Raw genomic sequence first — 26,947 nt, forward strand, 5'->3', positions numbered from 1 at the left:
CGCGGCGCTGCCCGGGATGGGTAAATGGGTGGGTAAATGGGTGGGTGGGTATCGCCCCGCGGCGCTGCCGAGGTCGCCGGGGCCAGGCTGGGTAGAGCAGCGGGAGTTGGTTTCGTTTTGTGCCGCCGCAGATACAAGGGCGAAGGCATCCTGCCCGCCCGGCCGCAGGATGTCTGGGAGTGCATCAGGCCGGTGGCCGGAGGGCTCAGGACCAAGTGGGACCAAAACGTGAAGGACTTCGAGGTGATCGAAGCCGTCAGTGATGTAAGTTCTGGGGAGATTGTCGCAGCGTGTGTTTAACAGCGTTGGGTTCTGCACAGGCTGTGCCTGATGTGCTTCTTGAGACAACCAGTGTTACATACAGGGAAGTAAAGAGGCCTTAGAAAGTTGTACAGTGTCTCTGTCTGAGTCAGCCTGATGATACTGGGAAAAGGAACTTTGTGCTCTTTAATTTTCTTTTTTCCTTTTCCATAAATTCTGTATGTTCTCTTAACAATATTCTTGGCTAAGCGCTTAAAATACACAAATGTATAACACTAAAGATTCCTGCACTGTGTTGTTGTTAGTGCTGCAAATCAAGCTAAGCATGTTTATTTTTCACAAGCTATCTATGAGGCAAGAGGAGGTTTAAACAATACATAGGCTTAGTAGAGCAGTGAAGAGTTTATGTCATCAGCTATTCATTCAGGCCCCACCTTTCACCATGGCAGCACACAACACTCTGCACTGCCCTTCACACTCTGCCTTTAACTGGCCTTGGGACCCAGTGCTTTGCTTCAGTCTCTGTCATTAAAAGGGAGATGCTTTACAAAAGCATTACAGACAAAAAGGGTTATATATGAGCAGCAGCTTCTGCTACTATGGTTATACAGTCTAATTATTTTTTTTCCCTTTTCTGCTTTTGTTTTTTAAGATCTGAACCTTAAAAAGGAACTGGGTTTAGATCTCCAAGTCTGAAGTGGATATAGGTGCTCAGAGGCAGCCAGAGTGCAAATGCAGCCAGTCCCAGGAATGTTTGTGCAAGTCCTGGGCAAATGATTTTTCTTGGGGGAACGTTACAGGCATTTAGTATTCATATAAACTTCAACTTGAGGAATGCTGCAACTTGCCACTTGAAATTCACAGACTTACCAGTGCTTAGCACTGGGGTAGAAACATCTGTTTTGGGGAGCCTGGCACCACAGAGCCTCTATGGAAGGGGATGGTTGTGTTAATGTTTCTGCAGTGTAACAAATTGGGTTATCAAGTTGTATCCCATGCATATGAAGTTATAATGTATATAATGTTATATGTGTATATATATATTTATTTACAAAGATGTTATCTTTGGCAGCATCCTGGGAAGGAGAAGCATTTTCACTGTCCTGTGAGCATAGATGTGCCAGATTTCTGTTTCAGCATTCCTTGAGATGTTTGTCCTTAGTTATCCTGGAAGCAGTGCCTTAGCACTCTGTTTTCTCCATTAAACTGTCCTTCATAGTCACACAGAAGTGCTTTGAGACTCTGCTGGTTTACATTCTGTTCAACAGAGGGTGTAGTAGAACTCCTTGATACAGTTTAGAAAGCGTAAATGAAAGTGTACCAGAAAGTACAGGGATTTTCTGCTGTGATTTTGAAAGCATCAAGTGACTTAATTTTGGTTTGTGATTTCCAGACTGTCTCTGTATGCAGGACCACAACCCCTTCAGCTTTTATGAAGATTATTTCACCAAGAGAATTTGTGGATGTGGTAGCAATGAAGCAATTTGAAGATGGGACGATGCTATCTGCTGGTAAGGAGCTTCTGTTCTCCACGTGTTCCTGTTATGTTAGGAAATAACCAGCAGCTACTGGAAATAAAAACTGCCAGAAAGAAATATAAAACAAAAACTAAATAGCTATAATAAACTAATAAAGATAACTAAATAAACTAATAAAAACTAAGTAACAGTTCAGTAGCTATTGACCTGATCTTGATCAGAAATTAAAATAGTAGTTATCTCTCCATGTTGTTGTTCTCAGAATCATCTTAACACTCAGATAATGATGACGTTATTGCTCTGTGGTTTCTTCCCTTGCTATGCTTTTGTGATTATTTGCTATTAAGTTCTGGATTATTTTGTGGGTGTTTTTGTTTTAAGAGTTTACAGAACTTTCACTTTTAGGCCAAATCCATTTTAACATTTTCTGCACAGCCTCTAGGTTTTGGTGAAGTCATTGAATAAATGTCCCACTCCAGTATGGGGAAATAATTGTTTTTATGAAAACAAATCGTGCTGATTTTTAAGGGGCTGCCACTGCATGGAAGGGTATTTCTGTGGTTTTTTCACTTTCATCCTTTCACTTAACTGTTACAGGTCAGTGCTTTTGCTGCCCCACTGTTCAGGTGTCCTGGTTTCCCATCACGTTCAGGAACACCTTGCCAGAAATTTGTATACTGGCTAGAGTGCAGCTTCTCAGCAGCCAAGTGGCATATCCATGTGACATGGATTTGTTGGAAGTATCTTGAGTGACCTCTCAAGAAAAGCAGTGCCCTCACACAACATGAGTTCAATAAAACTCCCTCCAAGTGTCTTGATGCTTCCTGCAGAGCATAGTAACAATTGCTTCTAAATTCAACACTTCTTTGATTTCCCCCTTCTAAGGCCAGAGTGGTTCCTTTTACTGGTCTTTTCTGACCCCTTGTGTGCACAGCCCCACACTGAAAAGATTATACTGACATTTTTTGAAATATATTTTCATGTAGTGGATTTGCTGCCTAGCTGGTGCTTTGAGTACCAAGTACTCCTTCCCATTTTCTGGCAGAATGACACTTTTCTTCATTGTTTTTTCTTACAGCCACCAATGTGGAACACCCACTGTGTCCTCCGCAACCAAATTTCGTGAGAGGTTTTAATTATCCCTGTGGCTGTTTCTGTATACCTGTCCCAGGGTAAGAAGTGATCTGTTTGAATGTTAGGAATTCTGAAGTCCATTGTGTGTTGTGGTTATCTGTGTCTAGCCATGTGTGGCCTGTAGCCTCTTGGCAATGGCATGTTTCTGTCTTCCTGATAATCATTATGACTGAGTGAACCTTTTGTTGCCATTTTTCTGCAATGAATTAGTCTCTCTTCATTTCCTGGAGAGAAGTCTTTAATGTTACAGGAAGCATCGTGGTAGGATTCTTGCTGACCTCTTAAGCAGAGATTCAGTAGAACATACCAGTGTGGTCTTAATTTTTGGTAAATGAGTATTCAGTTGTTTATTACATTGCTGTAATTTATAAACAGAATCATGTAGCTAATTAGGACCTAATTTAACTGTAATTTCATAGCTACATTCATTGAAACTTGTCTGTTTGTTTATAAGAAAAATGTTCTTAGAAATATCTAGCCTAATATTTTTAAGAGTCATTGAAAAGTTCTTGATGCTTTTAAACTGCTTGCCTATAAAATCACTTGCATTGTCTTTGCAGGGAGCCAGACAGGACTCAGCTCCTCACTTTCTTTCAGACAGATCTTGGTGGCTATCTTCCCCAGACAGTGGTGGATTCCTTCTTTCCAGCTAGCATATCTGGATTTTACAGTAACTTGACCAAAGCTGTTAAGGCATTAAAAGCATGACAAGATGAGTTGCTGACATCACCAGCTGAGGACAGGAAAACACGTGGCAGCTTGAGGGTAAAAATGGGAAGTTGGCCTCAGGACTTTTCTACTAGCAAAGATACTTAAGAAAGGTGACATGAAACAATGAATTGAGTAAAATAAATTTTTAAAACATCATTTTCTACCTGTCCGTATGCAGAGCAATGTATTATTTTCTAATATGAAATTCTTCATTTTAATAATTAGAAATATATCACATCAGAGCCTGGAAGGATCCTGGAGGCAGCAGTGGTGGCTGTCTGCAGGGAGAAGATGCACATACTGGATCTGTTCTTGGCCACACTTTGTCAGTGTCTGTGAGGGGGAGCATTGCTAAAACTCACATAGCACCACAGTGTTAGTCAGGTGCAGGTTACCTCTGTTTGGTCTCTGAAGTTCTTTGTAGACTCCTGCAGAACAGTGTTCCTTTCCCTAAAGAAGGTGTAGCTCCTTTGCTGCCAGCACTCAGAGTTAAGATGCTTCAGTGGGTCCAAGCCAGCAAATGGTAAAAGCCAGAGCAAACTGAATTGTGTGGAGAATTCCACTTGTTTGTTCCAGCAGATGTTAGTGCTGATGGTAAATATGCCTTAAGTTCTTTCTTAATAAGTCAAGGTCCAGCAGTGCAAATCAATTCACAGGTCTGTGGGCCTGCAAATAGACATTCTTCCTTTCCCCTCTCTGTACTAAACCCAGTGATTATGAAACAAACTGAAATGACATAGTGGCAATAAATAAAGTGGATTAAGCACTTTACTTACTGTTTTTAAATTGTACTTGAAATGACCATATTGAACTGTACTCGAATGTCTTTTGGTCTCCTGTGGTGAAAGGTTTTAACGGGTAAATAATCTTTCTGTAGCTTTCTCTTGACAGGCCATGAGGACGTTGCTCTTTTCTAAGGCTGGTTTGCCTCACAGCATTATCTTGGGAAATCAGTGCCTGATTATGTGTGCAATGATGTGTTCATCTTTAGCAGCTATCTATGGTGCTGGTTGCTGCAGGAACGTCAGACATTACTATGGATTACATATAATTACAAAAAGAAAACTAATTGCTGAATTAGGAATTTAAATGCAGGTTGTGATTTTAATGCTGTAACTCGATTACTTAACAAGGTTAATATGTTCTGCTTTCTGTCCCTGTATTTTTTTTATATTTAATATAGGGCATGGACTTGCACACAAAGTTTCCTATAAGTCTCACCCTATGGAATAGTTTTGCAAGCAAAGTTTTTAGTCATCTCCTTTGTGTACAAAGATGTAAAAACTTCCATGAGTGTGGTGAAATAAATATTTTTCTCTGCTACATCTCACTGTTTTTCCTGAATCATCCTTTAAAATTGTTCTTTGTTCACCTGCTTTGCCATCAAGGAAGCATAATTGTTGCTTAGACCTCTAACATCTCTCTAAATTTAAGGCAACAAAAGAGGGAAAAGCCTTCACTGCCGTTTACAAGCCCCACTCCCTGGGGAAAAGATGTTTTGGTGAGAACACTCACCCTCATAGGTTCTTTGCCCTTGGTTGGTCCTTACTTCCAATTGCTTCTTTCTGTGGTTAGGAAGAGTAATGAATTCACTGAGGAGAGATTTCGGCCCTGATATTACAGAGGTTTATACATATTTTTCTGAATGTACTGAAGTTGTTGGGCATGAGTTGCAATATGCTGGCAAGTCTTTCCAGGGTTGTCATCAATTTAATTAGCAGGAAGTTCAAGGAGCAGAGCCGAGGTCACTCACTATTTCTGCCAGTAGTGCAAATGATTTTGCAAACAGTGTGGCTTCTTATTAGCTATTTATAATTTAGCTTATTTTATTGCTCTGAGTGATAAAGGTGATAACTAGGGCTCTTCATTGGAATAACTTTAGGATCCCTTTCCTGAATGCTTAACACCTTCTATCCAGAAGGAATTAAGAGCCCTTAATATTCAGCCTTCTGTCCTACCAAACTGGAAATGGAAATGTTGTGGCAGAGTTTCTTGTAGATACTAGTTTAAAAATGTACAAAAATAATCCCTTTCATATTTTTCTCCTATAAAAATTTTGTTTTGAGGATAGTTTGGTTGGGTTTTTTTGGAATAAACAACTCAGTTGGGTAAGGGTTTGGAAGTGTGGGGGCAGAAGGCTTGTCAAGAATGTTCTTTCAAGCATTAATACAGAGTTGACTTAGGAAAGGCCAAAGCAAATTAGATGCCTGGATTCAATTAATACCTTCTGCTGCCTATCCTACTTCCCTTTCTCTCAATAGCTGTTTCTATGGCATTGTGTTAAGTGCATGGAAAATAGCTTCTGAGCTCCTTAATTTCTTCCTGGTGAAATTAAGTAACCAAAGAAGGGTACAGAAAATTCCTAAGTCTGGGAGGGTGAACGGCCAAGGACAATAGCCAGTGCAGCCCTCAGGCTTTCAGCAGGTGAGTCACTACTTCCATCCTGCCATTGCATCTCTCCATTTAGTGAATCAGGTCAGAGAAGACCAACTGGCTGCACAGAGCACCTTGCCATAGATGCACGTGCTGCTGCTGGTACAATTCCATACAGTGCGTAAAGAGAGCACTGCCAAAATGCTGATAGCAGTGTTTGAAGCATAGATTTATCTCCAAGTTATTTAGTATTTCTGGAATAATTTCAATTCAGAGATACTTGGATTATCAAGTCTCACTGGTACTTTCCCTTACAAAATGAGCACACAGGCATTTCAAAAAACTGTGTGGTTAGAAGGTAACTTGTTTCTAAATGGCCTTCTTACTCTCTGCTGTAGTTCTCTGAGACTTCTGGCCAGAGGAAGGTTAGGAAAACCTCTTCTATATTACCCTTAGCTTCCTGCCCACCCTTGGAATACTGTGAAAATGCCTTCGCAGCCTGTGTTTGCCAAATTGAGATGGCTCTGTCAACTTTAGAAGAAAGTTACCTTGACAGGTTGTGGCTGTCCTGGGTGTTCTGTGTTTTGAATAGAAAAGCTGGCATTTTCTAGGGAACACTGTTATTTTGACACACAAAGCTGCATTCCCCTTTCTCTGCCCTTTGCACATTCCCTAAGACATTGTTTAGCTGTAGGCCTGTAGATGTATTTCTTCCTCCTGGGAAGGTAAGGCAGGGAGCAAGACTTAGAGAGTAGCCCTAAAAACTTAGCACCAGGATGTCCTTCTGGTATTTGTTAAGTTAATGGCTTAAAACAGGCAAGTACGACAGCTGTCACATATTTTATTACAACCAGTATATTATTAATAAAGTCATTATTTTATAATTCTACACTTTGTAACATCTGTTTCTGAATGTTGAAATAAGAAGCATGCCCATTTTGTACACATCCCACTTTGTCCCATGCACCTTGCCCTGTAACTGGCAGTAAGATCCTGTGAGCTTTCCACATGTGCTTTCTGAGTATTTTGCTGTGGTAGCCAAAGGGCTGCAAGTAATGAAATCCTTTGTTTGAAGTCTCATTCTTCCTCTTACAAAGTTTCAGATGACTTGGTGGTAACAGAGCTCCGATTCTTCCTCTTGATGATAGCTGTGATGGGCCCATCAGGTAAGGCTTTGATTATATTCCATGCTTCAAAACGAGTGAGTCCTTGCATGGCAGTTGTGTGCACTTGTAACAGCTCATCACCAGGCTGAACAGGGCTGTTCTGTTCCAATGCAGTCCCTGGGGAAAGAAAATGGATTTTCTTCAATTCTTTACATGGAAGACACCTTATCAGATCTTTCACTTATTAGTGAAATACTTGTGGGTGGTGGATCACCAGCATGTTTGGTATAAAACACCTGGTCCTAGCAGGCAACAAATTACTGGCATCAAACAAGATAATGCTGCATTTGCAAAAAAAAATACCACAGGCATAAATCAGCAGTCAGTTATGAACTGCACAAGTCTGCATCAGCTAGAAACAGGTCTTGTACACATTGAAGTGTGTTTACCTTTAAATATCCTGTTGATGATGATGGGTTTATCTCCCTGAATAGAGCCCTTCCCTCCTTCCAGACTGAATCCTAAACCAGCAGGTGTTTTTTCTAGAGTTACAGTGCAGATTGTATCTCCAGTTGCTGGAAACAAATGGAAAGTTAGCAGATGGGCAGCACATAGTCTGAAAAGATAAAACATCTGTTACAAAAAAAATGAACTTCTGGTTTGTTTGCAAAGGCACCATAAACTGCCAAATGGAAGAGAAAACTAGAACATTTAATTTCTCTTTTTGTCATTTTAAGGCCCTCTGGGAAGGTGGGGAAAGAAGGTTGTGTTTGAATTCATGGAAATATATTTACTAGAATTATAAAAATCTGTTCAATTAAGAAAATTTAAGGCAAATATTTGACTTGATATTAGTTATGAAATTGCCATTGATTACAAATGTGCTAATGTTTATTTACAGTATGGAAATAAAGCTACAGATCTCCAGCTGATGCTTTAGAAAAACAAAACAAAACTATCTTGAAAGTGAAATAGTCTGCCAAACTCTGACCTTGTGTTTCAGATATAGCCACCTGCTACATTGAACAATAGCACATTGTTTGCTCAAACTGAAATTCTCTTTCACAGAGGAAAAAGTCTTGTAATAGCATTAAAGAATCACTGTTCACTGAGTTGTCATTACACCTTGAATTAGATGTGTTACTACAATAACTATTTTTGTATGTCTTCAGAAAGTCATATAATCACACTTGGGGTTTTTTTTAAGAGTTCTTTTATTTTAGAAGTCCATTAATTCTTTCTCTTTTCAACAAAGTTATTCCAAATGTCTGTTTCGGGAATGTTTTATTAACCATGCTGTTTCCACTCATGGCTCTGAGATTGATGCAGCCAATGCTGAGCTGCTTTAGGAACTCCTGGATTTCAGGTGATCAGTGAACACTCAGCAGGTGGGAGCTGGGAAGTAATGCCACTAGACTTACCAGATTCTTGTGAGGCATCACTTGCTACTGAAGATGTACTAGAGTTGATTGAAACACTGAGACTTTTTTCTCCATCTTTAGGTTTTCTAGTGACAACAACAGCTTGTCTGGGTTGTCGAGCCTGTCGCATGATCACTGAGGCATCGTGGTGAGTTGCACCTTTAAGAGACTTTCCATTAATGGATAGTACTTCATCTCCTTTCTGAATAGTTCCTTCCTGAGATGCCAATCCATTGGGAAACACTTTGTGAACCTATTGAAGAGCCCAGTCACCACACACAAACACACACACACAAGGAAAGAGGGAAAAAAAAAGAGAAATCACTAAATGACTCAGTTAATACTTTTCACCATGTGCATTTTTCATTCGTTGCCAGGAACAAGTTGCTTCTAGCATGCACATCCTTCTTCAAGCAGCTGGGCAAGCAGTTTAGCCCTGGTACTAGGTGGCTGAAGCAGTGCTGACCATGGTATGTACCTTGATTATGCTGCTTCCTGACCTGTTTGAGGGACAAACAAGGCATGAAGCTTATCTCTAGTTTCTAGACCCCTCACATGTTTATGCGTCTACCTCATTCCTCCTCACCACCCTGCAAGGTCTTCTATTAGCATGTGAATAAGGTGTTGGTTACTTCCTGCCTAGGCCTGTGTGTTCTGCCTTGGCTTTCAGAGCTGCTGGGGAGTAGGTGCACAGGGAAGCAGAACACCACTGCCTTGGCACCTGGAGAGACACCTCTGTGCAGAATGATCCTGTTTTCACCTGCTAAGACCATGTTTCTTCTAACCCTATCAGTACATCTGCCCACTTTGATTATGCCAAAAGTCAAACACTGGAGTAGGAAACCAGTAAGGTGAGTATTTTTTAGATAGAGTAATTGTTTTGGGAGTATATTTTCAGAAAGATGCTACTTACTGTTACCACTTTGTTTTCTAGGTCAATGCCCCCTGCCAAACTGAATCCAAGCCCAGTATCTTCTTCTTTATGCAAAATTGTAACCTGAATATCATCAAATTCCTAGGCAGAGAAAAGAATAATGTCAAGAACTTCTAAAATAGTATGTCAAGATGATTGCAAACTCAGCATGTTTTCTTTTTCTCTATTGTGCATTTTATAATGATACTTAGTGGCACAAGCATAATACTGAGACTTATTTAGTGTTTGGTTTTGATCAAATCTGCCTATCAATTACCTGTTTTTTAAAATGCTGTTCTGTGTCTAAAATTGTTCTGATTTGAGAAACAAATTATCGGTTGAATCTGGACCATAAATTGGATTATATTAAAGAGTATAGTTTTCATGTGCTGTAGAAACATAAAATATTGCTGAATCATATTAGAGGACCATTTTTATTGACAAAGTGGGAAAATAATTTATTGTATGGCTCACATGGATAGAAGTGTCACAGCTTAAAAATTGTTTCTCATTTCTATTTTTATTTTTTGACAATGTTCTACTAACTGTTGGAGTGAGCTCTCTCTGACTGGGTTATCCCAAAGCTGAGTCTGTACAGGGTAACAATTCCTGTTTAACCAATTTCCTAAGGAAACATGGCTTTCTTCACCACAATTTCACAACTGTGTTCACTATCTGAACAATTCCAGTTGGATTTTTTGATCTTGTGTCTTGTTTCCTTCCACAATTGAATCCACAGGCCAGCTGCAACCAGGCAGAGGGGACGTGCTGCTAAGAGATTGTCCTGCAAATTCCATGAGAACAAAGAGAAGCTAATGTCCCATTGAGGGCAACACTGCAACATATCTTTCACTGCTAAGCAAACAAAAAATATTAATATGGGATGTTGACAAGAAACAAATGGATAAAAACCATCCCTCTGCTGTTAGCTGAGAGTCACACACTGTATTAGCTTGGGCTCCTGGGTGCAGTAATGCAGTTATGCTGCTTTTGTGCAGCTGGGGCTGTGTTAACACAGCAAGCACGTAGCTACCAGCAGATGGTGAACTATTTTCAGTGCAGAGCTCTGGGTGTTTTCTGCCTTTTCTTCAAGTGTGAGCAGTTTTTAGAAATCTTTACCACTCTGGAATGCACACGTGATTTTGATTTATACTGAGATTTATCACAATTCTAGAGGAATCCAGTAAGATTACAGGTTGTTCAGTATCCCAAAAGTGAGGCATTGGGTGTGTCACTCTGGCAATCCCAATAAAAAGGATGGCCTCTAAAATATCACAGCCTACTTCTGTATACACTGACCTTACCTGCTGAATAGCTGTTATCCCATTAGCTAAACAGGTGTTATTCTTGCTTAGTTATCTTTGACAACTTCAAGATTTTTAATCAAAAGAGCTAAGTATTACTACTGGCACATATTGACATGACTGTTTTATTTGCTAAAAAATAAAGCTGCAAAGATTAACCTTCACTCCACAGCTTTCTGAAAATGATGCACAAAGAATAAAAACTGGTTTACCTTTAAGGTTTCTTCATCTAGTGCTTTGACTTCCTCTATAAGCTTTGCTAACTCTTCAGGGGAAAGCAGTGAGATGACAGACTGCCCTGACACACAGGATGCTTGAGGTGAGCTGTGTTCCTGTTTCTCTTCCTCCTTCTCATTGTCTGTGAGGCTCACAGTGTATTCTCTCAACTCAGAGAGACTGTCCCATTGTGACAAGAGTAGAAAAGAAACACTGAGTTATGAAAGAACATACCCACAAAAGCATAATACAGACAATTTTGGAGCAATCATCTTATAAGGTCTTATTAGCCTATAATTGGGGTGGTAACTCCTGTAAGAAGTATTATTAATACAGACAAATGTGAATTAATTGTGTTAGCCTAACAGAAGTAAGATCCATCACATAAAAGAATAAGAATAATCTCTTGGCCCCAGGCAAAAGCAGACTTAAATCTCCTTTATCATGGAGATGCTAGAAATATTACTCCTTAAATAAGAGGAAGTTTGAACTATACATGTGTTTATACAGTACAAATGAAAAACAAGTGTAGCAGTCATGTGTCATTTCATTTTTGTGCTCTAAAGAGTTCTTAACTTAGTTTGTGCTTTACTGTTGTGTGCTGCTACCTTAGAACTTTAATCTATCAGTGGATCAGAACAGATGCTCAGCAATGCCCATCTGTAAATCTTAGTTTTGAGTAGGGTATCTTACTTTAGCGAAAACCCAGAGTCCAGGTGATGATTCTCACTTGCAGGTGACAGAGAAGTCCCATCCTCCACCACAGAGGACTGAGACATTGGGTCCAGAGTTTCCCATGCACTGTTTCCAGGAGAGGCTGGAGAATGAGGAAGGCAAAGCAATGACTTCATTAAAGCAGATGACACCTGGTTGCTGATGGAATAGATTTTGCTGCACTTCTCATCACATGGCTTCATCATCTCAGAAGCTTGGGTAGCAGTAAGTGGGAAGCTTCGTGACCTTAGGCTGTGTGCTTTTGCTACTGGTTCAAGATGGGAATTTGCAATAGCTCCTGTAGTTAAGAGACTTGATGAATTTTCAGTGCTGTCACGGCTGCTTTTCTCTGAGCTGGTTGCATTGGCCTCCCTGCGAGAGGAAGATCTATCCAGGCTCTTTGTACCCGTGACCACAGGTGGCTGTTGTTGGCTGGTTTCACAGTGTTGGAGGAAGGGTTGGTTTGAGTGGACTGGAGCTGCTTCTGGCCCTGCTGCAGTGGGAGATTGTCCTTTCTGGACTGATGGTTTCAGGCTAAGCCTTCGGTGCGTTTTTTCAGGTGACTGTGGAGCACTCAAGGATTCAAATGAGCTTATTCTTTGTTTTATTGATGATCCCCCAGGAGACACACGTGATAAGCTGGAGTGCAGTTTTTTGCTGGAAATGCTGTCAAGGTCAGGAGGACTTTGATCTGCCTCTGGGTTTAGATCTGAACTTGCTTTTCTCAATCCTTTCACACTCTGGCGAAACCAGGCAGGTTTAGGAGCAACAGGTGGACCCTTCTTCACACTGTCATTTTCATCTGATTTTAGCACTTTGGAACTGACTAATTCTGAGTCTGATTTCTTCAGAACTGTCTCTGAGCTGCTTCGATTTTGATTCTCTTTCTTTGTGTCGATGCCAGGTTGCAAATCTAAGTGCACGTTGTTTTCACTCATTGTAGGATTAAATAAGCTTTTTATACAGTCAGAAATTTTAACCCAAGGGTCTTCTGTTGTTGAATCAAGACTATAATCTACCCGTGCTTGTCTTCTAAGCACAGGCCTTTGTATTGATGGAAGTGAAGTCCCTGTATTAGAGAAACACTGATTATGAACAAGCCTCCTTCTTCTTCTCCATCCCTTATCACCACATCATTTGTAACCCATTAAATTGGAATTTCATTCAAGTCTCCAATAGGCATTTTTTTACAGTTCTAAAAAATTTAAACTTTTTTAAATTTCACAACCCTTGATCTACAAGTTCTGTTTCCAGACACTGAAATTAACTGAAAAACGAGACTCCTCTGTGCTTATATGCAGGCTCCCTTTTCTAAAGAGCCATCAGTTTGTAAATGTAACCTGAAATTCTGGGGTGCTGAAGTCATGCACAGGCTGCAACAGTTACACTTTGCACTGTTGTTTGCAGCCCAGCAAAAAGGCTGATGTTACAGTAAATTCTTTTAAAAATTAATTTCTTTTCTACTTTTATAAGTATATCCTGCTCTAAAAAGACTCTCCCAAGATATTTGATTAATATTTATGCTTCCTTTTATTAGTGCAGGTATTTTCAGTTGATTTTTTTTATGATAAGTAAAAACTTGATTCTAATGTAGGAATATTTATATATCACAGACTATTTAAGTATTTTAATGTTAGACATGGTAGAGCTGAACAGCAGCAAACCTTTGTTTGTACAGTTGCACAAATAATGTTTGTTATCTGCTTTGGTGTAAATATTTGGGGTTTAAGGCATCATTTTTATTTTTTTTAATGATCTGAGCCAGAAGTTATAGAATTACATAACTGTTTATGAGGTAAGAAACCTTTTGAGAGTGTTGTTCTCTTAACACTAAATTTCCTTAACTCTGACAAGCATAACAGAAATCTAACTTATGGTTAACCACCAAACAGTGGTTTATACCATTGCAACGATAGAGCCTTGAAACTCTGCATAAAAATATCCTTTAGAAATGCTAAAAGTAACATTTAATATCAAATATTCAACATAACTAAGCAGTTTCATCTGAAGAAATACAGAAATCTTGTACCTTTTTTACAATAAATCATCTATTATGCTGCTTTTGCTATCATTTCCCTTTTTTCAAAGATTAATCAATAATTTGTTATTTTATCTGTTCACCCCAAAATTTACAATGTGAGGTGAAGCCTACATTTAAACACAAAGGCAGAGTCAGCTCAGTACCCATTTTTGAACCGAAATTAAATGCTAGGTTTAGCTGCAAAAAAAAGTTAATGCAATTAAACCTACCTAAGTTTGCTTTTTTTTCTTGATCTCTGCCCCCCGGAACAGCAGGTCTGTGCTCTGTATCATATGCTGTAGGAGAAGTGGTAAAGGCACTGTGGGTTACATCAGTTTGATGTCCCTCTAGCATTGGTTCTCCAACAAAAAGAACAAACAGGAAAGAGAAGTGTGTCAGAATGTAATTATGCAAACCACACTATATATGAATCTGAAAAAAAGTCTGAAAAGAGAATAAAGTATGTATATGAATCGAGAAAAACAGAAATCCTCTACAGAATTGTGGTTTGTAGGGCTTAAACTCACTAATGCAAAGTATTCAGGGAAAAAAGGTTAGCAAAAAGATTTTAAATGCAGTAACAAACATTCTCTTAGTGATCTAAAATACATTCTGACAAGGAACCTTCTCTCCTGGAGGCTTAAAGGAGCTGTTGCCCTGACATATACAGATTGTCTTACTAGAGGAAGTTGTGTTCCTTAACAGAGCTTGACTTTTCATGGACTCGTTGATCTGAAGGTTTAGTTTTTTCACATTCTCATTTAGGATAACTAAGTACTGAAAAATAACAAGTTGTATACAGTGATAAGTTCAACAAGTACTTATTTTCCTTAATTTTACTTCTGAAATGTGATTTTCTAGTAGCTGTTGGTAAATATGTTTCTACTGCTCTTCTTAGGGGATGGTAAAAGAGTGAACTTACATAAAGTGCTTAACTGAATCTTTCTTAGAAATTTCCATTATACATGGAGTTCAGTCTGATCTATATCATTTTCTTTTGATCCCTGTAGCTTGGGAATTGGTTTGGGGCTTTTTGGGGGGGGGTTTTGAGGTTTTTTTTGGTTTTTCTCTTTGCATTGCACTGAGAACTGGAGTATTACTTAAACCTGGGGAAAAGAGGTTTCATTTTTAAGCAAACCACAACTTTGTTTCAACATGCAGATCTCACAATTCTCCACACTCATGCAAATGTGAAACAGTCTTTCTGTTCACACAGATAACAGAGGGAACTGAAATTTAGTAATGTAGAAATATACACTCAGGTTTTAAATACTGTAGCTCATCAACATATATCTATATGCCTCACAATTTACATAAGTTTATTTAACACCTCCTGGTGTCAAGAAATGTACCTATCTCAGCCCAAGATTACTTGCTGTACATAATATTAGGGCTTTCTTCCAATTAAAATCCACTACTGAAACAAAAAAATTGTTTCATGACTCCTCTGCTTCATAAGTGGTTTGACTCTGTGTCACAGGTAGTTAGGATCAGCCCCCCCAGGCTTCTTCAGCCCCAGCCCAGAGCACATTGCTGTCCCAGTTGCTCTGGAACCAGACAGTGCTCAATAGCACCAGAGGCACATGCTCACTTGGAATTACAGGGACTCAGCTTCATTCTTGCTGCTGCTCTCCCTGGGATTTTAACTCAGATTCCTTGATATGGGAGGAAATTTTCTTCAGACACTGCTCTGCCTTCTGACCTTAGTTTGAACATCACATTTTGCACTAATCTGGCTTCACTAAGATGCATTTTCAAAACAGAGGAGCCTCATCCCCTTCCCTAATTCCCACATGTACCCTTTCTTCCTGCCCTTCTTCCTCCCATCATACAAAATCACTTTGCCTTTCTCCTTCCCCTGGCTCATAAATATGCAGACATAAGGAAAATTTCACAAATTTAGCTTTACCTGAGTGCTTGAAGGTGATGCAGCCACTTCCAATACAAGCTTTTCTTTTCTTTCTGTGTTACACTGGTCATCACATGTGCAGTCCTGCTTGAAGTATTTCCTTGGTGGAGGTTTGGGCTTTGATGATTTAGGTTTTCTAACGAGGATCTCTGATGATTTCTTAGTGTTTTGCAAGGGTCGGCTTCCCTCCCTACAGGTAGGAGGAGAATTTCTCTCTGCATTATTACCAGAGAATGAGTACAGCAGGCCAGGTTGTCTGGTAATTGGTACATCCACGCTATGTACTCTTGCTTTCAGGTCAGTCAGTTGGTAGACAGCACCATTACCACACGAGGACCGAGGGTTGTAGCTGCTGTCACTGCTGGAGCGGGTCATGAGCCTCTGTGTCCTGCGGTTGCAGTAAGCAGCATTCCTTTCAATGTGTTTTTCACATGGGTGTCTTCCATGCCAGCTCATTTCTAGTCTTTTAACACCTGTATCAGGAACACATCCAAAATGTCTATTCAGTACAAGCAAAGTGCTGGCTTCAAAGGTTCAGCTGATTAAATTTGCAGCTAAACACCACCATCGGTGGGTGCAAAGGTAGAATTTATGCATTAAAGGCTTGTGGAGGGAAGGGTCAACAGCTACATTCCTGGACACCAAAATAACATTTTTCATATATGTAGGTGTGTCAGCAGTGTAGTTTTATGGATGATGATTCTGTTACCTTTGGTCCTTTAGAAAAAATGAGGACACTAAAAGGAATATCATTGCCATATGTTACTGTGAGAGGATGTTGTACCTGAGCTGGCCAAATAGCTCCAACCATGCCTACATGTGCCTTTCCTCATGAGGGGATTAACAAACTGTTTGTCCCTAGGACATCACTTGCATTGTGCAGTTCCTTGCTGTCATAGTCCTGTCACCTATGGACAGTTGTTTCAAAAGCTTTAAGCAGAGGTTATAAATTGAAAAGGATGAGCAACTGTGAGAGGAAGTTTGCATGAAAATTCTTGTTGATAATCAGACAGATTTGGTGTGTGCTCATCACTCTGGTAACATATCATAGGAGACATGTTAGGAGAGTTACCCTGTGAGGTTACTACTTTCTGCTCTGGATTACTTGAGTGTTACCAAGGATGACAGCATGTAGTCATCCAAGACATCTTTTAAGCCAAAATGACCATGTCTCAGTGAATGCACTTAGTATTCTCTTACCTTCAGTACTCCATTGGTGTCTCTCCTTTCCAAACCTGTTGTTTTCCACAGCTTGTGCAACAGCTTCTTTCAGCTGTTGCTCAGACACCTAGGAAATATCATGCCATTATACTCTTGTGAGATTGCTGAGAGGTGATGAGTAACATTTCAACATTTATTCAGTTCATAAAGATTTTCAAGTCATAAAATCATAGAATCAACTGGGTTGGAAGAGACCTCAAAGATCATTAAGTCCAACCTTACCATGGTTACTAGACTGTGGCACTAAGCGCCACATCTAGTCTCATCCTAAAAACCTCCAAGGACAGTGAATCCATCACCGTCCCTGGACAGGGTTATGTATTTCATCAATGTATAATAAATAGCTCAAAGGCTGATGTCAGGAGGATGGTGCCTGACTCTTTTCAGTGGTGTCCTGCAAGAGGACAAAGAGTAATGGCCATAACTGAAGCATAAGAAGTTCCACCTCAACATGAGAAAGAACTTTGTTACATTGAGGATGGCAGAACACTGAAACAGGCTACCCACAGAGGTCATGAAGAGGTCTGGAGACATTCAAAACCCACTGGGACTCGTTCCTGTGTAACCTGCTCTAGATGACCCTGACTTGGCAGGGAGGTTGGACTATATGACCTCCAGAGGTCCCTTCCAACCTTACCTATTCTGTGATTCTGTGATATCCTTGAAAGTGATAAAGCTGTTCAGAGACAGAAAGATGAGAAAGTCTGTAGAGACATTTGTTGCTGTAAAACATTACATTGCCACTCTTTTCTGAGAAAGGATTTTGTGGTAAATCTTACATGATTCTGTTTAAGTTAGTGCATATCTCAGGTTTGTTTGTGTGCAGTGATGATTCTAAAGAGATCAGCATCTTTCCATCTGTTTTAGATTAGTACTTCCTCCCTCCCTCACTCTTAGTTCTCAGTATGTGCTATATCGAAAGTCAGAAAGAATATAGTGTGCTACCTGTGGTTCAGGGTGTCTGCTAATGATAATTTGTACTGCACCAGGATCACAATGGCTTAGCACAGCATAAACTTCATTAAGAGTTGTATTTTGTACTGAAGTTTCATTAATTTCAATTATTTCATCTCCACACCTAAAGAGATATGAAGAAGAAGACAAATTATTTAAACAAAGCAGATTTTTCTCGCAACAGTTTCTTACCCATGTGAAAGTATGTGAAAAGCAAATTCATATGGTTGACCTCTAATTTGATCACAGGTTAAGTCTGTCTGTCTGTTCCTGTTACAGAACATGGAATGGGAATGAGTTGGATGCCAAGGGGTTTTGAACTAACTGCCTTGCTGCATGCAACCTTTGACCTTTCTTCATGCTCAGCACACTTTGTGATCATTCTGCTGTCTGCAGTTTATCTCCTGCTTCCACCTACATCTTCCTTCCTTCTTTTCAAGCTAACATTTCACTTTTCATGTCTTTACGTTATGCTGCTGTTATTTAAGGTCAGAAAGGATTTTATGTTTCTGTTACATACAAATAACTTGTTAATAGAAAAATTCTAATGATGAGCTATCATAATGCTGCTGATTGCTGGACTGAAACTTGCTAGATGAAATCCAAATTAGGCCTACATGGAAACTAACTCTGCCTTGCTCTGCTCTGCTGCAAATACCTACATACATTAAGATGCTGAGTGAAGGCATTGATTTGTGTCATACAAATATTCAAATAGTTTAAGACCACCATTCTATCAGCTAAAGTCTTAGGCATGTACAGAGGAGGGTTACAGAACACCCAAAGTTAAATCAAAAAGCCTTCACTGAAATCACTACATTCTGTTCAATTCTCAATATGTTCAACACTACTAATCAGCCATAAATCTTTGAAAGTGAATTTCTACACTCCCACTAAAGCTCATTTCAGCAAATCTGTTTCTATTGGGAAACAAGGGATAGAATTGGAGGAGCTTGTATCAGAAAAAAAGTGCTCAAACAAGCCAGATTATGCCATATGTTTGGGTTTTTCCAAATACTTTCTCATTTGGAAATCTCCTTCAGTAGCAATGCTATATGCTTTTCTAAGACCTTCAAAGCTAGTCCAGCTTGGGCAAGAGACAGTAATTTCACTGGGTTACTATATATCTGGAAATCCCACACATCCTGAACAGGTTTGCTCAAATCCTGGGAATAGCACACATGCTTTAAACCCCAAAGTCCCAGAAAGCACGATGCCTTCCTGCCCAAACAGGTCAAAAATAAACCCATAAAACATAGCAATGAAAAAAAGCTGTGCCATAAGACAGATAGTCTTTCCCATCCTACCTGAGTCTCCCATCCATATGTGCCACTGAGCCTGGTGAGAGGGTGTGAATAAAAATCCCTGAAATACACTGGAAGTAAGGGATGCTACATAACCCGATTCCCAGGCCAACACCTGGTTCTGAAAGAATTAATAAGTAAAAAAAAAGACATAAGAAACAGTTAAACCAAACCATTGGAGAGACCTTTTAAGAACTGTCTTCAGTTTAATTTTTTTTTTCTGTACAAACCAGAGCCAAAGTCTTGGGTTCATGAATGCTGAACTTTCAATATTGGCTGCTGCTTCTACCACATTTTTTCTTTTCCTTTCTATCGTTTTATTGTGGGGTGATTTGGGGTTTTTGTTTGTTCCTCTCATGATTTCACTGAGTGCACACCGATATTGCTTGTGGGGCTCCAAGCTCTGGTTTGCAATTCATTGCTTGTATGACACAGACACAATGCAAAGCAGGTTTATTTTGCAAAATATCTGCCATTACAGAAGAATTCAAGTGACTTAACAAGGAGACAGAATAGAAAAAAAGAATTAAGGAACAAAAACTAAGGGAAAAGAACCAAGACAAAATTAAGGATATGTAGTTATTGTTAGCTATATCATCTTAATGCTCTTTGTTTTATATAATGCATCTTAACACTTTTGTGAGTTTACCCTCTTTTCTCTGGACAGTCACTCTCATGACAGATCCCATACTGTGTGTTTGGTAAGTCCCTGTTACCTCATAGAGGCTTCACTTTGTTTGTTGCTTAGCAGTTCCCATATTTATAAGTTTATTTCATTCTGCCAGTGGTTGTTTATAAATAGAAGATGATGACAGTTGGAGAGGAGGTGAAAGAACTACAAGAAGATATAGATACTTATGTGCTTTTAAGCCTTTTCAAGAACGAAATTAACTGCTAGCATAATTATGGGTAAGAATTGCACAATCTGCTTAATAAGTGGTAATTGTTGCCAAGAGTTCTACTTTTTCATGTGAAGGATATGAATGTGAGTCTAATGCTTGAGTGAAAAAAAATGAGTGATTTGCTCTTGAGGACAGATGGTGTTCAAAATCCTGCTGTTGACAGACAGTTGTTAGCACTGACAGGCACCAAGATCTAATTTAGTGTATTAAAAAAACTCAGTTCAGGAGAAGAATCAGGTTAGTGAGGAAAGACATTCAGAGAGCAAATGAACAGTAGTTTGTCAATCAGTGTTTTGTTGGCAGTGCTCAGGTAATTTCAACACTTACCTTTGTTTAGGGTGACTTCCATTATGACCCTGTCATTGGGCTTTGTGGGATTTAATGAGAATGCTGCATTTTCTGAACTGAAAGAGCTGTTTTCTTTGGTTATGCATGTACTGGAGCTCAGTGACTGACACAAGTGAGGTGACTGACAGCTGGAAGCAGAATGAGGTGTGCTGAAGCTTGTCCTAACTGTAAGTGTCAGAAGACCCTTTTTGGCCTGCTAGAAAGAACAGACAATGAATGAATGGGTTGAATTCACATGAAAATTATGTGTAAGGACAGATTGTTCTGGAAGGAGAATACATAACCTTGAATTTTTGTAAAGCATCATAATGTGTTAGTCCATGCATGGATTCTCCATTCAGTTCCAGGATCTCATCACCTGTTTTGAAAGAGAAAAAATTATGTTACAGCTGTGCAATAAATTACATGATACATACATGCACTCGAAAGGAGTCCTGTAAATGCAATAGTGGGTGCAGGTGTAAAAGTCTCTTCTGGCTTACTTCAGCTTTAATCTGCCTTTAGGTATTATTCTTTGGGAAGTGAGAAAAGGGAGAGAAAAGGGATTTCCCACCTTCTTGTAGCCTTCCATCAGCAGCAGCAGCTCCCCCAGGAAAGATGGTTTTGACATAGATGCCTATTGGTCCATAAATGCTGTCTTTCCCTCCTACAATGCTGAAGCCCAAACCCTAATTTATGGAAGAAAAACAGTGTGTGAGAGCCATTATTCAGTTCTCATAATAGTTCATTTGCAGGTTCTTCTGCATTACCTATGTGGGCAGCATTGTCAATGGAATAGTATAATGCACAAAAAAGCAGTCAGCCACGTTCCATAGTAAGAGCAAATGGGAATTTCAGTAGAATGCCCTTATGATTTGCTGTTTGTTGCAATCAATTCACTCACTTTTATAAGCACATAGGAAGGTGCCTAAATTATTCTTTATTTTTGTCCAATAAGCAGCCTTCAGAGAATAATTCATCTGTGGTTCTCCTTAATTTCCTTTCCCATAAATGAGATTGATAAAAGAACATACAAGATCTTGAAATTACTACTAATTTCAGGCACATGGATGGAAATCTCATGGAGATCCCTTTATCTTACCCTCTACCACGCAGAGTTAATACATGTTGTAAACTTAAGCAACACCAATAGACCTTTGTAGGCAAATATTTCTCATCTACGTATTCTTTACCCTTCCTCCCCTTATATAAAAGTCAAACAGTACCTGCCTCCCTTAGCAGGATATTATGAGACTAGTTCTCACATCTGAAGCCATTTAACATCCTTCAAATGAAAAGTGAAAGTACTGTGCTGACAACCTCTTCTTAAGCTTTCCAAACTACAGACAACAAATGATTATTTTATAAATTGTGATAATGATGATCACACTTTATGGAACCATTTCCAAGAGTCATCTCACATCTTAAACAGCTATAAATATTTTGCATCTTAACTGGAAAGGTTAATGAACAAATTCAGAATCTCATTTAACAAGTCAAAAATCCTTGTGTTTAAATTCATAGCATCTGTATTCACTTTTTCAGTGACATTAGTTTTGTAGGTACAACTGTTTTTTGTCTTTCTACAGACTTTATTGTGGCCTTTTTGCAAAACTGTAATGCTTTTCTTTTTTCAGTGAGGTCCTGTTTGTTCCTGGTAGCTCTTGTTTTCTGTCTCAACAGAACTGTTTATGACTCAGCTCTGACTTGAAAGAAGCTCAGAGGTTGCTGTGTAAATGCAACTTATGGATGACACAGAGTCTATGATTTCAAGCTGCCAGAAAGGGCAGTGTGGAATGGCAATGTTGGTGTTGCTACCTTGATGTGGATGTGTTATTAGAACCTGAAGGCTGTGCCTCAGCAAATACTTCAGAAGGTTGAGAAGCAAGTGAATGATAGCTAATCACTCCTGGCAAAGCCTGGATAAGAATTGACAGCCCAAAAGTAGCACCATTAATACCTGTAGTCACTTCCCTATGCTTTGCAAATTGCACTTGTGAAACAAAGTACAACTCTATGGTTAATCAATAGAGGCAATCTTACCTTCCCCTGCCCCTTCATCAGTACAATGTTTGAAATTACTGAAGCTTGAGAGCCACAGGATGTGTGCACTAGCTGTGCAGTACTTAGGGATCTAGATGACCTTGAAATTGCCTGTGAACATAAAATAACCAAAACAAAACAAAAAACACACACAATTTTTTTTAATGCAGAACTAGAAATTTTTGGACCTACATGACAACAACTTATTTATTTTAAATTTTCCTCCCTTATAACTCATGGTGATAAAGATTGGCTTTTGAAAAAAATATCTGTCTCATATCATAAGTCATTTTTTGTTCAGACAATCACTGCTTACTGAATTTGTCCTGCAGTTACTAAATTGGAGAAAAACCAGGAAGTTGGCCCTTGAAGTGGTGCAATGATATAGAAAGATGTGTATGCTCTCACTTGATTCCTCATGCCAAATCCCATTTGTGGTCATTAGGGAACATAAACAAGCATCATCATATTTGCATCTAAGAACTGAACTAAGAATCAAGACATTCAAACTCTTTCCTTCACCTCATGACTAGATAACTTTATCTTGGGACAAACAAAACCTGCTTTCAGCATTTTCTCCAAAATACAAATTAGTGCTCACAAAAGTTCTTCAGACCTGTGCTGCCACTGCTAAACCACCACATAGGCTTCTTTCTACTGCTGAAAGAAGTGAACCACATCATTTTGACTTGATAAACAAGGTAAGCAATTTCTTGGTGCTTTTTCTTCCTCCATTCCATAGACAATGGATTGTGTAACTCCAGCCCCTGAAATTTAACTGATTTTAATGAACCTTTAATGAAATATTTAATGAAAATCTCCTGTTTCGACATGGAATTGGGTATTACAAGCTAATTTAAGCACTGACAAAAGTCATTACCTAAAGCTAACTATACATGAATTCCAGCAGGGCCAGAGTTAATTGCACTCATTACACATCCAAGAGAGTTCAACACTTCTTTTTTAATACAGCAAAGTCAAACTAACAGGTGTTGAAACGTGGAAAATCAGTCAAAATTTTGGCTTCTACATATGTGAAAACATAAGTTTTGATTTTGCAATGAAAACAAGATTGTTTATTCAACATGGAATTGGGAACATGATTAAGAGGGAAATGTCTGTGCAATGCCAAAAACATACTCTCCAAAACTTTATTCTCTTCCAGATCAGGATGATTGTTTATTTCATTGTGGGTCTTCTGCATCTAAAATCAGTTTTCCAATTCCTTTTGCTTTTGTGTGAGGGAATTTATTCTTTATTTCTGGTTTTGGTGTGTAGTGATACCCCAAAGCAGGATGGTGCCAAAGAGCCTCTGCCAATGGGCAGTACATGCCATGCAGAACCTTCAAGGAGTAGGAAACTCAGTGAATCCTTGAGGATCCCTCTGTGTGCACAGGTGTAGTTTGGTTGGGCTTTGTGCTCCAGTTTGCCACCTCCTCACTCCTGTTAAAGCCATGGGTCAGGCTGTGGTGCCTGCAGAGTGAGGGACTAGCCAGGAAAAGGCAGGGAGTAGCAGTGGGACCCTCAGGCAGGGGCAGGAGGTGGCAACTGAGTGTAAGGAGCTTCACCTTCATCTCCCCACTTCAGCCTTGAGCCTGGGGCCCTCCAGCCATAAATAAACACCCTCTCTGCCCTGCCCAGCCTCCACTCTCCTGGCCAGTGGGGAGTCACTTGGCAGGATAACATGGGACTGCCAGTCTAGCCTACATTAACAGGGTGTTTAAATCTGTCTGATTCAGTGTGGGGCAGAAAGCAGGATGCCTCATGCAGCAAGGGGCAACCACTACCAGACACAAGGTGAGTCCACACCTGCTTGTGGCCACAGCTGGGCCAGCAGAGGTGACTGGGGAGGCTGACCTAGAGCAGGGTGGTGCAAACCACACTGGGGTCCTTACACACACTGTAAAAATTGCTGGGGCAACAGGAGTGAGAAGCTGCTGGAGAAATGGGAGCTTGCTGGCATGAAGCCTTTCCAACTCTCCTGAGCCTCACAGAGCTGGTGTTGGGGTGGAAAGCAGAGGAGGCAGAGTGATAGCACCTGCAGGGAAGATGGGTTCTGGCAGGAAAGTGGCTGCCACAGTCATCCAGAGGGTCTTGCTGGAGATGGTTTGGTCTGGTTTTCAGGTGTTTTCACACAGCACTTACCGGGGCTCTCCCTGCAGAGCTGTCCAGCTGCTGGGACAGAGATTTGCGGCTGGTGTGGAGCGTGTGGGGCTGGCGGTCCCGGAGGGGCACAGCTCTCCGGGGTGCTGTGCCATCCACCTCCCCGACCCAGTATGGGCTCACACCTGCCAGGAGCAGGGACAGAGGTGACGTTATTTCCCAAGCCCTGGACATCGCTGCCCAGTCATTTCATCAGCTGAATGCTACTTAGAAATGGTTTTCCTCTTGTAAGTCTCTTAGTGAAGGGATTGAGCTCTTCAATCCTCATTGTGGGGATAGCCTTAGTGTTAAATATAGTAAAAAGCAAATATTATGAACCAAAAAAAAAAAAAGCATTGGCCTATTTAGAATACACCTTAAAAAACCAAACATAATATGTAAAGTTTACACACAAAATCTGAGTGTTGAGTGCTTTCATGCACCAGCAATTCTTAACTAAGGATGCTGGAATAAATTTGGACAACAGCTTGCCATTCCTTTTATCCCTCCAGTACCATCACATGATGAGGTGCTGTGCTGTGCACTCTATTACAAGAGAACAGATTACTTCTTTGCAACTTACTGGTTGAGTTACTGCGAGCCCGTTGACATGCAGCTTTACCATGCAGAAAACCATTTTGTACTTCCAAAGGCCTTTCCTTACACACTGGCATTTCCTAAAACAAAATGAAACAAACAAAACCAACAACAAAAGCCAAACAAATAAGAAAAAACCCACAACCTTACTGCAATGCAAGAAATTTTTAAGTTCATCTAACCTTATAAATACAATTTATCTGGATTTGGATTGCACAAATTTCAGCCTGAATGAAAAACCATGGAGCAAAATTCATTATTTAAAATAGGATTATAATGGAGAATGCAGCTTGAAACTTTATTATAAAAATTATTATAACAAAGTAATAAAATAAACTCTGGTCTTTAGTCAAAATATACAAAAACTTAATTGGTCACGCCCAGTTGGTTCAGACAGACTAATAGTTTGATGGAAGCTGTAGCCATGATTGTCTAATTTCTGGAGATAACTGGTGCTTTTGGATACTCAAACACCTTAGAGGGGTGTTATACTCAAGAGGAAAATTCTTTGGCCCAGTTTTGCAATAGTGGATAGGTGTTTAACTTCTGATTTCAGAGGAATATTTTTTAGCCAAAATACAATCTGGGTGTTTGAATACCTCTGAGGACTAGGTTTTAATGTTTTCCAGAAAATCAGTGTCTTCTACTTGGAAACTCCTGTTGCTTTTGGAAATCTGGCCACTAATTCCAGCATTTAAAAACTTGATAACACATTCAGGTTTCTAAATGCAGCTTTTTAGAACAGTTTGAAAGCAAATAAATGGTCACATCTGAATTACAGCTGATGTTAGGAATATTTTCTGGATATGTACAGTTCCCATCAAGTCCTGCTTCCACTGAGATACAATGCCATGATCCTGAGGGAATCACAGTTAAAGGAAGAACATTGCTAAATACTGACAGCATATAGAAACTGATATAAATACAGTAAACGTCCAAATATAAAAGGGGTTTGCCCAGCAACATTCTGCAGGGGCTAAGGAGGCCACAAGAGCAGCATCAGAGCATGATCTGTATGCTCTAATCTATGTGGAGTCAACAGAGACACTGTTCCAGAATCCTGACTTCAGTAGTTATGTTTGGAGATCGAAGTTCTAATGTAAGATAATTTTCCTCTTGGACAGCAGGTGGAGGTATTGCCAAGTAGCAAAATCCTACTAGGGCTTTCCAGTCCCATTCCCTTAGGGAAATCTTCAGAATAGCAAATGCAGAGAAGATTCTTATAGAGGATTTTGAAAATGATTTTGCAGTGTTTCTTTTACCAAGTTAGTTACCTTGAAAAGCGTTTACTATTAGCCCTTAATTACTTTGGTGCAGGCTTGGTATAAATGCACAGCTCATCTAGCTGCCTCTTGGGTGGTGCTATGCCACATTTGATATAGTTAACATCTGGATGCTTAGACATTAAAAGGAGGGAAAACAAACAAAAATCTTTGCAGAATCAAGCAGACATCGGGGTGAGATACTGCTGTCCTAGAAAGAGAGGCAGACCTGATAGCAGCTTCAGCCAGGGGTGTTTTCTCAACCTAGGATTATATCACAGCTTCCAGTGTGAACCATTTGCAGATAACAAGCAGAAAGTGCATTTTTTACTATGAATACCACGACCTGAAGCCTGCAACAACACTCTGGCTGAGGCCTATTGTCTTCAAAGTAGTAAATGTGTGGTAGTGACTAACTCTGTCAGTCATCATCCTTGAGTATCCTCCAGAATTTACCAATGAAAAACCTTTAGTGCCATCTAGTTCAGGGTGGGGGTGAGAGGACAAGAAGCTTTCAATGCAACATGTCCAATTCAATGAAATGGACTCTGTGAGAGAAGCTTCAAAAGAGTTTTCATCTGAAGGAGTTGAAGATGATCTGGGGTTGCTAATCTGATAATGGTGTCTCCTGTTCC

The 26,947-nt window shown here is 39.8% G+C and overlaps 2 protein-coding genes across 2 annotated transcripts in view; one reads left to right on the plus strand and one right to left on the minus strand.

Annotated features, from left to right (window-relative positions):
• Nucleotides 1-36: 36 nt before the first annotated feature.
• STARD5 (StAR-related lipid transfer (START) domain containing 5) lies at nt 37-3,650 on the plus strand. Its single transcript, XM_009082640.1, has 4 exons — nt 37-264; nt 1,655-1,772; nt 2,818-2,911; nt 3,434-3,650. The coding sequence occupies exons 1-4, from the start codon at nt 37-39 to the stop codon at nt 3,579-3,581; spliced, it is 588 nt and encodes a 195-aa protein (XP_009080888.1). The 3' UTR covers nt 3,582-3,650.
• A 3,380-nt stretch (nt 3,651-7,030) lies between these two features.
• The window catches only part of IL16 (interleukin 16), a 43,439-nt gene continuing 23,522 nt past the window's right edge, over nt 7,031-26,947 (minus strand). The window contains exons 6-22 of the mRNA XM_009082638.1: nt 25,037-25,130; nt 24,457-24,599; nt 22,312-22,422; nt 20,843-20,957; nt 20,574-20,647; nt 20,269-20,482; nt 19,043-19,160; nt 17,727-17,859; nt 16,761-16,848; nt 15,551-16,033; nt 13,882-14,013; nt 11,611-12,700; nt 10,914-11,097; nt 9,398-9,499; nt 8,485-8,737; nt 7,513-7,638; nt 7,031-7,240 (exon numbers count right to left, since the gene is read on the minus strand). Of these exons, the coding sequence (XP_009080886.1) occupies nt 7,047-7,240; nt 7,513-7,638; nt 8,485-8,737; nt 9,398-9,499; nt 10,914-11,097; nt 11,611-12,700; nt 13,882-14,013; nt 15,551-16,033; nt 16,761-16,848; nt 17,727-17,859; nt 19,043-19,160; nt 20,269-20,482; nt 20,574-20,647; nt 20,843-20,957; nt 22,312-22,422; nt 24,457-24,599; nt 25,037-25,130 (3,654 nt within the window). The 3' untranslated portion in view covers nt 7,031-7,046. The remainder of the gene's footprint in view (nt 7,241-7,512; nt 7,639-8,484; nt 8,738-9,397; nt 9,500-10,913; nt 11,098-11,610; nt 12,701-13,881; nt 14,014-15,550; nt 16,034-16,760; nt 16,849-17,726; nt 17,860-19,042; nt 19,161-20,268; nt 20,483-20,573; nt 20,648-20,842; nt 20,958-22,311; nt 22,423-24,456; nt 24,600-25,036; nt 25,131-26,947) is intronic.

Source organism: Acanthisitta chloris, unplaced genomic scaffold (genome assembly GCF_000695815.1).
Source record: "Acanthisitta chloris isolate BGI_N310 unplaced genomic scaffold, ASM69581v1 scaffold18359, whole genome shotgun sequence".
Taxonomy (NCBI): Eukaryota; Metazoa; Chordata; class Aves; order Passeriformes; family Acanthisittidae; genus Acanthisitta; species Acanthisitta chloris.

Coding starts and splice junctions, on each gene's coding strand:
- STARD5 (XM_009082640.1), top strand. CDS start 37: ATGGGTGGGTGGGTATCGCCCCGCGGCGCTGCCGAGGTCGCCGGGGCC. Junction 1,773..2,817: donor TGGGACGATGCTATCTGCTG/GTAAGGAGCTTC, acceptor TTTTTCTTACAG/CCACCAATGTGGAACACCCA. Junction 2,912..3,433: donor TTCTGTATACCTGTCCCAGG/GTAAGAAGTGAT, acceptor TTGTCTTTGCAG/GGAGCCAGACAGGACTCAGC.